This window comes from Oratosquilla oratoria, chromosome 38 (genome assembly GCF_046742065.1).
Source record: "Oratosquilla oratoria isolate Oo_2021 chromosome 38, ASM4674206v1, whole genome shotgun sequence".
Taxonomy (NCBI): Eukaryota; Metazoa; Arthropoda; class Malacostraca; order Stomatopoda; family Squillidae; genus Oratosquilla; species Oratosquilla oratoria.
In genome coordinates this window covers 13,060,096-13,074,364 of record NC_134814.1, presented here as the reverse complement: position 1 = coordinate 13,074,364, position 14,269 = coordinate 13,060,096, and the positions used below count along the sequence as shown (strand labels likewise).

General features: G+C 45.1%; 2 protein-coding genes and 1 long non-coding RNA gene across 9 annotated transcripts in view; 1 reads left to right on the top strand and 2 right to left on the bottom strand.

The window, feature by feature from the left end:
• The window catches only part of LOC143019972 (uncharacterized), a 400,229-nt gene that overhangs the window by 262,566 nt on the left and 123,394 nt on the right, over positions 1-14,269 (top strand). The window lies entirely within an intron of this gene.
• The window catches only part of LOC143019740 (serine protease ndl-like), a 232,041-nt gene that overhangs the window by 98,383 nt on the left and 119,389 nt on the right, over positions 1-14,269 (bottom strand). The window lies entirely within an intron of this gene.
• The window catches only part of LOC143019968 (cell adhesion molecule Dscam2-like), a 115,034-nt gene that overhangs the window by 36,195 nt on the left and 64,570 nt on the right, over positions 1-14,269 (bottom strand). For 5 of the 6 annotated variants that reach the window (XM_076176025.1, XM_076176022.1, XM_076176024.1 and 2 more), the window contains one exon: positions 8,725-9,033. In XM_076176025.1, coding sequence (XP_076032140.1) covers positions 8,725-9,033 — 309 coding nt within the window. Of the gene's footprint in view, positions 1-3,457; positions 4,030-8,724; positions 9,034-14,269 lie in introns of those variants that run through there. The other variant, XM_076176027.1, reaches the window with a different exon arrangement.

The following is a 14,269-nucleotide window of genomic DNA, read 5'->3' as shown; positions in this document are numbered from 1 at the left end:
AGGAAGAGAAGGCCTTTCAGCTGGTGAGTGTGCTTAAAGGGCAGGCGTTGGAAGTGCTGGAGCACTTAACCCCCGCGCAACTGCGATGTTACGACAGTGTAGCTGGGGCTCTCCGGCGTCGCTTCGGCAGGAGGCGGCAACCGGAGGTGTTCCGGGCTCAACTAAAGACGAGGAGGCGAGGGAAGGACGAGGCCCTTCCCTTACTAGCACAGGACGTGGAAGCGCTAGTGAGGGGCGCTTACCCCATGGCCACGGAGGACACCGTGGATATGTTGGCCAAGGACTGCTTCGTGGACGCTCTTCACGATAGGCAGTTACAAATACACGTGAAGCAGGCTGCGCCCAAGAACGTGAGAGAGGCTTTGGCAAAGGCAGCGGAGTTTGAAGCCTTTCTCATGAGCGTCAGCCCTGCTGCTCCCCCTCCCAGCGACGCGTGGAAGCGTCGCCCGAGCCGTGCTTGGGCCAGGCGTGCGCAGGCAAGTGGCAAGACATCTCAATCTGGTGGGAAGGTGAGCTCCAAGCCTTTCAAACGATCGTGCTTCAACTGTGGTCAGGTAGGTCACAAAAAGCACGACTGCAAGAGGAGGGCACGGTCGCTGGAGGACGGAATGCGACCGGTGTTCGAGCCCTGCTGCTGGAATTGTGGAATACGAGGACACAGTTCCCCTGAGTGCCGCCACCTCAAGGGGGTGACGCCGTCGGCGGGAAACTTGAAGCAGCTGGGGGCCGGGGCACCTTCCCAGCAGAGCACTCGGGAGCCCCATGTCGTCAGGTGGCGGCGTCCGACGCCATCAAGGTGGCAGGGAGTATCAATGGACGCCAAGTGGAGATGGTAGTGGATACGGGGGCAGAGAGGACCTTCGTACGAGAGGGAGTCCTACCAGAACGTGGTGTGAAGTGCGTGGGTCAGCAACTGTGCGGTGTTACAGGAGACTGTGTACCGGTGAAGGGACCGGTGTGGGTGAATCTGGCTGTAGGCAGGGTGACTGAACGCCTGCCTGTGCTTGTGGCGGAGATGGAAGATGAATGCCTGTTGGGGTTGGATTTCCTTAATTGCGTGGGGGCGTGTGTTGATCTCCAGGAGGGTAGGATGTCAGTGAGAGGCTATAAAGTGCCTTTGAATCCTAATGGAGAGCTCGCCACGAAGGATGAGGTAAGGGAACTCAGAGGGCAGAGATCTCAGGCCGTCAAATCACCCAGCCAAGGTAAAGCACGGAAAGGAAGAGTGGCCCGCACCTCTGCTACTACGACCTTGCATCGCACCGCATCCACCACTATCGCCACCGCTAACAGCAAGATGGAGTCACCGAAGGAGGAGAAGAAACAATAGGACCTACCAGAGGGCCTGCCTGAGTACTTGGAAGACTTGGCGGAGAGGAGTATCACGCAGCTGACACGTGAGCAGGCGAGTAGAGTGAAGGCATTACTTGCACAGTACCGTGACGTGTTCAGCAGTGGAGACATGGACTTGGGTCGCACGTCATTGGTTCAGCACAGCATCTCTACCAGAGATAGTCCTCCCATCAAGCAGGCGCCTCGTCGGGTCCCACCAGCAAAGAGAGAAGAAATAGAGAAGCTTATCCGAGAGTTGGCAGCAACGGGAGTGATTGAGCGGTCAGACAGCCCGTGTTGCTCGCCGGTAGTCCTACTGACGAAGAAGGACGGAAGCCGGAGATTCTGCGTAGATTACCGGGCGCTGAACGCCGTCACTGTCCCTGATGCTTATCCTCTCCCCCGCATCGACGAGACGTTAGACGCTCTCAGTGGGGTCCAGTGGTTCTCCACGCTGGATTTGAAGTCAGGGTATCATCAAGTCGAGACGGCGCCTGAGGATAAAAAGAAGACAGCATTCTCGATTGGGCAAGGCCTGTGGCACTGGAACGTGATGCCCTTTGGCCTCATGAACGCCCCTGGAGTCTTTGAGCGTCTCATGGAACGTGTACTCGACGGTATGCAATGGAAGGCGGCAGTCGTCTACCTAGACGACGTGCTGGTGTTTGGAAACAGCTTCGAGGAGGAGCTGGCTAGGCTCACAGAAGTGTTCAGCCGCATGAGGAAGGCTGGCCTGAAGCTGAATCCAAAGAAGTGCACTCTATTCAAGTCAGAAGTGCCGTTCTTGGGACATGTCGTCGGAAGGGAAGGTGTGAGGACGGACTCACTCAAAGTCACCGCTGTGGAAGGATGGCCAGTCCCTCAGAGTGTTTCGGAGCTGAGCAGTTTCCTGGGTTTGTGCACGTACTACCGGAGGTTTGTGGCAGGGTTCGCCACTATCGCCGCCCCACTGCACCATCTGACAAGGAAGGGAGCAGTTTTCGAGTGGAGCGAGGAGTGCCAGCCAGCTTTCGTGGCACTGAAGCGAGCGTTGGTGGAGGCGACAGTGCTTCCCTACCCCCAAATGGGCTTGCCGTACATTGTGGACACGGACGCGAGGCAAGAGGGTGTGGGAGCCGTGCTGTCACAGCTTCGTGATGGAAAGGAGTATGTCGTGAGTTACTACAGTGCTAAGTTTAATAAGGCGGAAAGGAACTACTGCGTCACACGGAAGGAGCTGGCAGCGGTGATGAAAGCACTCGCCCACTTCCATCACTATCTGTATGGCACGCGCTTCACCATTCGTACGGATCATGCCGCCCTGAGATGGTTGAAGACGATGAAGGAACCGGAAGGACAGCTGGCCAGGTGGATTGGAAAACTGGAGCAGTACATCTATGAGATCGAGCACCGACCTGGCCGGGTGCATAACAACGCCGACAGCCTAAGTCGCCGTCCCTGCCCACCCGAGTGTGTGCATTGCTCACGGTGGGAACCTGAGGTGGCTGTGCGGAAAGTAACCGTCGCTCACAGCACCACCGAGGCAGACGAGAAGTGGAAGAGGGACCAACGAGAGAATTCTGATCTGTCTCTGGTGATTGGGTGGTTAGAGGCCAGCAGTGAAAGGCCTCCCAAAGAGACAGTATCACCTGAGAGTCCTGCTACCAAGGGCCTTGTTGACCAGTGGGAGGCACTGAGTCTACGAGGGGGAATCCTACACCGGCGTTGGACGCACGCACGAACAGGAAAGGTAAGCTGGCAGGTAGTAGTGCCATGCTCTCGGCGGCAGGAGCTGCTGAAAGAGATGCACGAGGGGAATACCAGCAGCCACCTGGGAGTGAAACGCACTCTCGAAAAGTTGAGGCAGCGAGTCTACTGGGTGGGCCTGCAACGAGACGTGCAGGAGTGGTGCAAGACTTGCCGTGTGTGGGCCGCAAAGAGAGGCCCCGCCCACAAGACTCATGCCTCCCTGCAGTTATATCACACAGGGGCGCCGATGGAACGCCTGGCTGTGGACATAGCAGGCCCTTTTCCGTGCACAGAGAGGGGAAACAAGTACTTGTGCGTGGTAATGGACTACTTCACGAAGTGGCCGGAAGTCTGTGCTCTACCTAACCATGAGGCAGAGACTGTAGCTCAGTTCCTCGTGGAGGTGTTCGTGCGCTATGGAGTCCCAGGGGAACTGCACTCAGACCAAGGACGAGAGTTTGAGTCGCGGGTCTTTAAGGAATGCTGCAGTCTGCTTGGCATCAATAAGACTCGTACTTCTCCCCTGAGGCCCCAGAGCGATGGTATGGTGGAGAGGTTTAACGCGACGATTGTCCAGCAGCTGGCCAAGTACTGTCAGGAGGACCAGCGCGATTGGGACTTGTGGGTTCCGTACGTGCTCATGGCCTATCGTTCAGCTGAGCATGAGGCCACGGGATTCACGCCAGCCAAGTTAATGTTTGGCAGGGAAATTCGTCTGCCAGTCGACCTCTCTACCGGTCGACCACCGGGAGCAGAACTTCCACGTACCTATAGTGATTACGTGATGACGATGCAGCGGCGCCTGGAGGAGGCTTCCCGCTTGGCGAGGCAGCATCTGCGAGTGTCAGGTCAGGCTATGTGGAGGCAGTACCAAGGTCGCGCCAGAAATGCAGAGCATCAGCCCGGCGATATGGTCTGGCTGCATAATCCACAGAGAAAGCCTGGCAAGTCACCGAAACTCCAATCTGACTGGGAAGGACCATATAAAGTGACGGAAGTAATATCCGCAGTGAATTGCCGACTAGAAATGCCTGGCAGAAAACGGGCGAGTAAAGTAGTGCATGTCGATTGGTTATGGAAACACCAAGGCGAGGGAGAATTTACCTGGGGTGAACGTGAATGTGAAAGTGATAGTGACACTGAAAGTGACGAAGGTGTAGCACATGAAGACTCGGAGAAAGAAAGTGAAGATGAAGTAGAGAGAGATCAGAGACCTGGTCGACTTCCCAGAAATAGGAAGCTACCAGCGTGGTTAACGGACTATGTTATTGACCTTTGATGTGACTACTGTGTTCTTTGTATATGTAATGTTTTCCTAATGAAGAAGTGATGTTTTATTTTTTATACAGAATGTTTTGTTTTAAGTTCTTTTGTAAGTTTGTAGGTGAAAGCTGACGGGTCGTCAAGCTTTGTAGAGGGGGATAATGTGGCGAAAGAGCATGAATGAATGTTGCATAGTGTGCCTGGATGGTTGGTATGGTCGTGTGAGTGATGCGTGATATCGGAGAGAGAAAGCATAGCAAGGGGTATTATAGCGAGGGTATGCATGGGGGGACCCCAAAGGGGAGGGGGGGTCCCGGCGTTGCGCGCCATACCTCGCATAGCAGCAGAGTAAGCCTAGTACTGGTGTTGAACACACGTGTAAAATCCTCATATTCGTTAGTTAGAATAAAGTGAAGAAAGTGACACTCCTGCCTTTCCCTGACCTGGACAATTGTATGCGTGATCTTATGTTCATCACTCGTGACATAAATGAAAAGGATGGAAATTCTCAATAGAGAAGAGAAACAAGAGGACACGAAAAGAAACTAAAGAAAGACAGCTACAGAAGAGACCTGAAAAAGAATAGCTTCCCACATAGAGTGATTGATGTGTGGAACAAACTGAACAGAGAAACAGTGAATGCCAAAACTGTACATGATTTTAAGAATAAACTGGATGTGGAGAGATACAAAAATGGGTCACTACAAGCATAGGTTCCGTCCCGTAAAATACAACTAGATAAATACATGTGGTCTATCCTCATAATGTGAGTCATTACAACGTAATCCATAGCAGCAGTGTTTAATGGATGGGATTTTGAAAAGTTGAATTAAGTCAGATCCTTTTAAAATAGCTGATAAATGTGGATATTTTTCACAAGAAAATGAATAATGTAGTGTATTTGTATGTCCACAAGGGATTTTCCTGTTCAATAAAAGCATGAAAGGTCTGCAGTCATATCGGGATTCCAGGGAACACTATTGTGGATGATACTGCCATGGCAGCGACAAATTTCAACAAAACCACACTACCCCTGACACCCGCAATCACACAGATCAAGGGCATCACCATCAAAAAAGGCCAGATTAATGGCCAGGGCTAACCACTGCAGCAAACTGTATACTTCAGAATCACTACTGTGGTAATACCTCTTCACTAGGTATGAGGCAGTCCACCTACCACCGGGTAGAAGGGTGGAAAGTGCTGTGTGGAAAGAAACAATCAAGAACACTGCGAAATTTGTGGGGCTGAGGTACAACATCCCTTTCACCAATACCTGCTAGAATTTAGAGCCATGGCCATTTTTCACCTAGGACTCAGCCTGCTACCCACCACTGCAGGGGTGGTGTGGCACCTTACTGTCTCCCCTTCTGAAGCAACCCTCAGCCTCTTGGGGCACCTCCCTGGCATTGCCTGTAGTTGATGGATATCCCATCCTTTCCCTGAGGTCAGGGCACCACCATTAAACAGTGGTATTGCTAGACAACAAAATGTGTATATGAATTGTTCCATACCATTTGCAAGGTAGGGATCAGGGTGGATACTAGCCCCGTAAAGCAAGCAAGAAAAAAAAAAAAAACACAAGAAAAAAAAGTGACATCATAGCAATGTTTGTTACTATTTCTAGGAACTATGTAGATTGCTACTGATGTGTGGCTTCCAAAGTTTATATGAATTATTTTCTTGCTGATCCTAATAATTCTCAGAGATATGCTCTTCAGTAAATTAAATGTTACCTAGTTTCTTATGGAGACAAATGTTCTTTGAAATTGTCATTTTGGGAAATGGTGGGGTATATAAGATATCTATAGGCAATTCACTCAAAGAATCTCAGTCAATCCTGCATTTTTGGTTGGCAGCCCTGCTCACCCTTCACTACGATGCAACTCACGAACTTTTTCACATCTAAACATCTCAATTTCTGATCTAAGTGTCACTCTTCTAACCATCTTCAGACTCAAGAAGATAATGAATATGAGATGATGAAAGCCGTAAACTAATCAAGATAAAAAAACCATAAGTGGTACTCAAGTCATGTTCAATTTTGACCCAAGAAATTATCTGGGGTGGAAGGAGGGAGGGAGCAAGACGCTGTGCTTCCCACCACCTGTCCAGTATCAAAAGATAATCATATAAACCTTTCATTTTCTCTTTTATGTGTCACTTTATGGGATATGTGAAAGTACAGTCACATTCATGACTATTTTATATCACAGAAGACATGTTAAATTTTACAACCAGCCTCATAATGACTGGACAGAGCAATAATAAGTAAAATACTGTATAAACATTAAAATCAATTCCTTATCTTATACTTGCTATAATTACTTTCTTTCTTTGCACTATTGAGATGGAAAGCTTTGAAATAGGTGAACAAGGATTCCTTCATCCCTAGATGTACATGAAATTCGTGTAATTCATATAGTCACTGAGCTAAGTGAACAAATATATATTTCAAGAAAGCTTGGGGTTTCAACCAACTCAGCAGGGGAAGGGTGAAGAGGGCTGCCAACAGAAAACACAGGATCGACTGAGATTCTTTGAGTGAATTGCCTATACACATGACCAAACAGGGTTAGTCCCCACCCCCTCCCTGACATTTTATACAAGGAAAAAAACCTCTGATACATGCAGGAATATATAGAGCTAGAGACAAAGGAAAATGGCAGTTATATAAAAACATAAATAAATGAAAGAGATATGGGTAGAGTAATAAAAAAATATATGTATAAGTGATTTGACTCTGGAGATGATCATGAAAATGAATGGACAAAATTAAGCTTGGAAGTGGAGGCAAAGTGTTATTTATACACATAATAAAAATGGGAAAATGATTTCAAAAAGTAAGTCAAATGTTAGAAGAAAGACACCTGGCATATGGATACAGTGGATAATGAGCATATATAACTGAATGGGTATGTATTGGGAGGTGTGTTTGAGGTGGCTGGAAGATAGCATGTATGGTATCAGAACATATATGGATGAAAATAGATACATACATATATATATATATATATATATATATATATATATATATATATATATATATATATATATATATATATATACCAAGGCTTTTTCCCCCTTACAAGGGAGGTAGCCAAAAAGGAAAAGGCATAAAATCATTCCCACCCATTCCATCCCTGAATACACTCCACATCCCTCCACCCTCCCTCTTTTCTTAGCACCTCCTGGATGACGGGTCATCCCTGCACCTTGTCCACTGTCCTGGGTCAGAAGCAGTGTCGCCAGACACAGCACATTCACAGCAAGGCCACTTCATTAAATCGGCAACTTCCCCTCTCCATCCCCCCATGCATAAAAGAAGAAGACGGGGAGAAATCCCTTCGGGCTGCGTCAAATTTTGCTCACACATACTACCTCACCCCCCATCCCCCCACCCATCACAACATCATCCATATACCGTACAACCATTCTCCATTCACCCCTGTCTTCTGTCCTCTCCCGTCCTTCCTCAACAGACATTCCTCTCTTCCCCAAAGCCTCCTTCCACTCCACTACACGTTTACCTATCTCTTCACTTACTAGAATAGCCACCCCTTCCCTCCCTCGCCCTCTCTTCACTCCTGATAACCTCCCACTTACACTCCCAAACTTACACTCACCTTTCCCTTTCAACTTAGTTTCACTCAAAGCCAACACATCCATCTTTCTTCTCACAAACATACTACCTATCTCTTCCCTTTTACTCTCATCTGTACCACATCCACACACATTAAAAGACCCAAACCTTAGGGTGCTGGTCGGAAAACTCCCAGACCCTCTTATGCCTTTACTTTTTCTTTTAGGAATGTCCCCTGTGGGGCTACAAGGAGAAGGATGCCTAGTCCCAATCCCCGTCCCTTTCTTCTCGCCTCTTACGATCCAAGTGGGAATACTTGGTGGCAGTGTTCTTTTCCCCCACCACAGAAAAAAGAATACTCAGAGAAATGGTACAGGACAGCAACAAGGGGTTGGGGGACAGCATAACGGAGGGACAGTCGTAGTATAAAAGTGTCATAATTTCTCTATGAACAGAGTTTTCCTTCATCATAGACAAAATGATGTGTGGCTCTGGTCCGTAATGGTGCCCCATATAGACCCTAAAGTATCAACTGCATGCTACTTTGCCACAATGACAAGCAGTCAATACCCCAGACGGGATAGATAAATGAAAAAATAATCAGTACTGAGGAATCTCTTTCATAAGTGTCACTCCAAAGGCCTACAAAAAAAAAAGAAAAAAAAAAAGAAAAAAAAAAAATGTATGGAAAAAATGACAAAAATAAGGTGCATCTGAAAAGGGGAAAATATGCATAGACCAGTTTCACATAAAACTAAACAAATTAAAATCACACAAAAGGGAGAGACTTCTTCTAATGAGAAAAATGCAGCTCTTACGTCGTCTAATGCAGAGGACAATTGTAGCAATGGTGAGGCAAAGGGCAAGTATTGATGCTGTGGCTGAGGCCAACATCCGAGGGTCTTTATACATGGGCACCTGGCTGTTGCTGGGCCCCTCAATGTATTCACCAGAGGGTTCTGCACCAGCCACTGCTGTTGCCGATCCACCAGTCTGTCCTGTCGTGGCCACAACAGTAGTGGTGGCTGCTCCTGCTGCATTGTGGCCTGTCAGGCGAAGTGAGTATCGCTCCCCTTCTCGGAGGCCCCCAACTTCATAAACTTCCTGGGGTGCAAGACTACTTGCCACTGCATAAAGTAAAACATTTATTATATTTTTATGTATATAAAAATGGACAAAGAAATAATATTTTTTCCATCAAATAAAGAATCTTGTAAAAATAGTGTTAGTGAAATATCTAAATTTTGAGGAAGGTAATTAATCCAATCAATCTCAATTTATTATAAACATCACTGACAGTCACAATTCATTCACAAATGGTAGGGTAATGTGGGGGCGAGTTGTACTATTAGTAGAAAAATATTTCTTAAAATTCAGTTTATAAGGTGAGAGAAGGCACAATGGGTGCAAAATCAACTTCAACTATTTAGCCAAATATGGCATCCATTCCAAGGTTTCCCAGCTATGACATGTTTATTTTCTGATGATGATGATGATGATGATGATGATGATGATGATAATGAATGATGATGATGATAAATAATAATAATAATGATAATAATAATAATAATGATGATGATGATGATGATGATGATGATGATGATGATGATGATGATGATAATAATAATAATAATAATAATAAAATCCGAGGTGACCCATACACCTGATCAGCACTACCACACTTAATTTTGACAAAAAAAAAAAAAAAAAAAAAAAATAATAACCATATCTACTAAAAAATGACATGACCACACTTGTTATAGTGAAATTTCATATTAACTGACTGTGGTGTGAATATGATGGACGAATATGGGATGTGTGAAATGAGGGGGGGGGGGGAGACCGTTGGTATTGCTGATCGCGGGAGCATTGGCGCCAGGGGGTTGGGGGGACGAGGGCTTGGGCATCAGTGCTTGGGTGGGCGAGATAGATCGAGTTCGTGGGCAGAAAGGAAGGCGTGACAACAAGGAGGTTAGGGTGTGTGTAACAATTAGTAGGTTAGGGTGTAAGTAGCGTAGCACGCAGTTGTTAGGAGCGTGGAGAGGAAGCTGGCATCCATTCACAAGAAAGAAGAACGTCTGACATTGGGTAAATAAAACGTTGTGTTTTGTGAGCTGAACATGTCACAATGACAACGCTTTAAAAATTATAGACAGTCAAAATGTGTTAAAATGACAGATTAATAAAAAATTCACTGAATTCTCGGGCACTATTTTCCAAACGGTATATCACTTCATCATTATCTTAACAAATAAGCACTTTTTGTAATGTTTTATTTGGAAAAAAAGCACATCCAAAATTTACCTGTACAGGTCACTCTTGTAAACAAACACCCCCCCCCCCCCCGACAAGGGATTTTCGTTTATTTGGCCACTGTTTTTACTTAAAACCAGGTTAATATGGCTATTATCACTATTCAAATGTATACTTAAATGAATCACGACATATTCACAACCATGGCACACTACATTAGTAACCCCAAAAAATTACATCGGACCTTCGAAAAAAAGAAATCTTGCCTCGTAACTTCAGTGCCTTGCGCCAATTTACAATGGTAATACGTTACAGCGGTGCCAGCCTGGCACTTTAAAATATCATATATCCCAAGACTTGGCTATGAAAATTCCCAAGATAGGCCAAAATATCCCAAGGTTTACAAATATTGTAAATTAATGCTGCTGAAACATTGATTCTGGTATAATCTTTACTTGAATATTGAACTTATGAAGATACAGGAATAGTCTCTTCATCACTGGGAGCCTCGGCATGATCGAGATGTAGAGTTGCTACTTCTCTCTGCTTCCTGGGAGCATCTCTGCTGATGTAGCGGTGGTGGCACTGCCCACTTATACCATCTTTTATTAGTGATGTCAATGGCTCCCACTGGTTGCAAGTTGTTTCCTGTCGTGCAATTGCTTACTTAGCTAAAAGTCGGTTTGCAACAGTTGACACATGAAGGCCGTTTGTTCGTTTAGTTTTGATAATGTTGAGAAAATACTAGTGGTGGGCAGATACCGGTAACAACCTTAACGGTATTTTACTGGTAAAAATTCTGGTATCGTTAAAGTTCCGTTAACCGATAACTCGATAAGCTATACCATAACACTCAGAGAGCAGAGAGCACGTCTCGCCTTGGTGGTACTGAGTGACGGACTGACGGTACGGGCTCAGTGTGCCGCTAACTTTACCGGTAAAATACCGTTAAGGGATGAACCGCTAATGTCTCGGTAAGCGCGTCTCGGCTTGGTGGTACTGGCGGCATGACGGGCCCAGTGTGTCGCTAACTTTACCGGTAAAATACCGCTAAGGTCTCGGTAAGCGCGTCTCGACTTGGCGGTACTGACGGGCCCAGTGTCCCGCTAATTTTACCGGTTAAACTTTTACCATTAAGCAAGTATGTACCGCTAAGGTATCGATAATTTTTTACCATTAAAACCGTTTTTTTCGGCACTTTTTTAATTCATCAATAGAATTAATGTTATTTCTGTGATCAGCATACGAAACTATATTAATTGTGAAAGTTTCATCGAAAAATTCCGCGTCGCCAAACGGAAAAGACCCATATATATATAATTATATATATACATATATATATATATGTATATATATATATATACACACACAAGCCGTGGGCTTCGCCCTCTCCGGCTTCGCCGGGGGCTTGGCTGCGCAAACAGCGGCCTACGGCCGCAGCTTTCCGCGCTCTAATCCCTCGTTTTCCCCTTCGGCCTCGGGGCGGAACCCCAACACGGGATCCCCAGCACGAAGAAGAACGCGAAGAACACGATGTAGAATGCGAAGAACGCGAAGAAGAACGCGAGGAAGAAGAAGATGAACGCGAAGAAGAAGAACGTGAAGAACGCGAAGAAGAAGAATACCACCTGACCCCGACTTACCCAAGCGCTTTTTCAAGAATATTTTTAGGACAAAGTGTCACCGTAATACCACCTGTCCCCGACTTCCACAGTTTTTTTTTTAGATGAATATTTTTATTTAGACTTTTATATATATATATATATATATATATATATATATAAATATATGTATATATATATATATATATATATATCCCTTTACATTTTCCCTATAGCACCGGTAGGCATGTAGGATAGGTCAGTGCTTCCTTCGCCCGTTTGTGATGCAGGCAGGATTTTTACAGTGATGACGTTACAAAACTTGAGTTGGGACTACACACCATAGTAGGATGAAATTTGTTTAAAGATTTAAGTCATAAAGGCGACTCGAACTTGAGACATCACTACTACCTCACGAGTCTTACCGGTAAAGTACCAGTAATACCGATAAGGGCAATGTTGTTTACCGGTAATTCCGGTACTGAAATTAGAGGTATTTGCCCAGCACTAGAAAATACTTTCAACGCATGCAGAAGACTGGGGTAGAACCAGTAGTCCATGAACTTAGAGAAGAAGCAGAATTTCTGGCGGTTCTGAAATTAGTTGCCGAGTCACTCTTATTTTTCAATTATTCTTTGAAATGCAATAAATCTTTCCATTCATCCTGTAGGTCGTCTAAGTCTTCTTCCCTAATTAGTGTAGGAAACTTGACCGCCAATTTCACAATAGAGTGTAAGCTTCTCTTATTGGAGAGTGTTTCTTTTGGGTCAACAACTCGCAGCATGGCCAGAATACTGCCTTCCTCAAAAGCAGATCTCTTTTACATTTGAGCACAAAGTTCCACCAAAAAGTTCTGGCAGTCAAGACGAAATATTTTTCAGCTTCTCCTAGAAGTTCATTAATATGCACGGACTCGTATCTGCCACCAAGTTCAATATTGTGGCGAAAGAGCATGAATGAATGTTGCATAGTACGCCTGCATGGTTGGTCTGGCCGTGACGTTAGTTGTAACGTGATTGATGCATGATTCGGAGAGGAAGTAGGGGTATGTAGTGAGTGTATGCGTGGGGGGACGCAGGGGGGTGATCCCTGCGTCGCCCGCCATACCCACCTGAGCAAGCAGTCCGAGTCTAGACTACCGGTGTTAAACACAAGTGTCAATCCTCCTCTCGTTGGAACTAATGAAGTGAAGAAAGTGACACTCCTCCCTTTCCCAGTCCCAGACAATTGCATGCACGATTTTTCCATTTACTCATGGATTCCAGATCGTGGCCCATGCGCCATAGAACTGGTGAGTGCGAAGAAGGTTTGATGCAAGATTCGTAACAATATAATTAACTTTCTTGTGTATTGCAGGATCACGGGGATCAATGCTGTTAAGCCCTTGTGACTGAAGTATTTATTTTTTCACAAACATTGCTAAAATGCTTCTATATTCATCAGATATTGTAAAATACAGAGTTGAAAGTCGAAAGTACTGTGACTGGAATTCAATATTCATTTTGTCTACTTTCCGAAGAATATAGTTGAGGAAGAGCAACACGTGCTTTGTTCCTGGAGTTGTCATTGTTTTGTGTATCTTGGCTGCTCCATCTACTTTATCTGTGTTGGATTCTCCCTGAAAAAACATCTGTAGGGCATCCCATTGATCTAATATTCTAAAGACAATAGAACCTCTAGACAGCCTTCGAGTCTGTGACAACTTTAACATTTTATGCTTAGGAGTCTGGACAACATCTTGGATCATCTGATAAAGGTGTTGATGACGTTTGATGCTATAAACAAAATAACCGCAAGCATCCTTCAGAAAAAAATTCAAGCCATGAAGGCAAGGTATATCTGTCTTGACTAGCACACAAGGCAAATGAATGACACACACATCCTAGAATAAAAACAGATGGAATTTCATGTTCAAGGTAAGCCTGAAATCCTTTATGTGTTCCTAACATTGTGGAGCAGTTGTCACTAGCAAACCCTATTATGTTTTGTAGGGGTATACCCTACTTTTCATTAACTCCTTTACTGATTTAAACAATCCTCCAGCACTCGCACCATTAACTTCTACTACATCTAAAAGTGCGCCAGTAACTTTACACTTTTGTTCATCATAAAACTGGACTATCACTGCAAGGACTTGTGATACAAAAACATCTGTACATTCATCTATAATTAAAGAAAATTTATTTTCATTGCAAATTTTCACAACTGACGCACTTTTTTCCCATGCAATTCCATCCTGTAATATGTAAGAAGCTTTATTTGTTTATTTATTTATTTTTTTCTTTCATTTTCATGCCTTGAAGAATTTCACAACCAGGGGCCATTTTCTTTACAGCTTCCACTAAATGATCAACTTGTGGAAAAGGGACTCCATGTTCTGCTATACGATATATCATTCTAAAAGCAATTCCGCCTTTGCTCTCTTATCTTGAAGCTTTTCTGATTCTGTGGGCTTCTCAAAATACTGCTTAATGTTAACAGTGCATTTCTTTGCTTCAAAACACTTCAT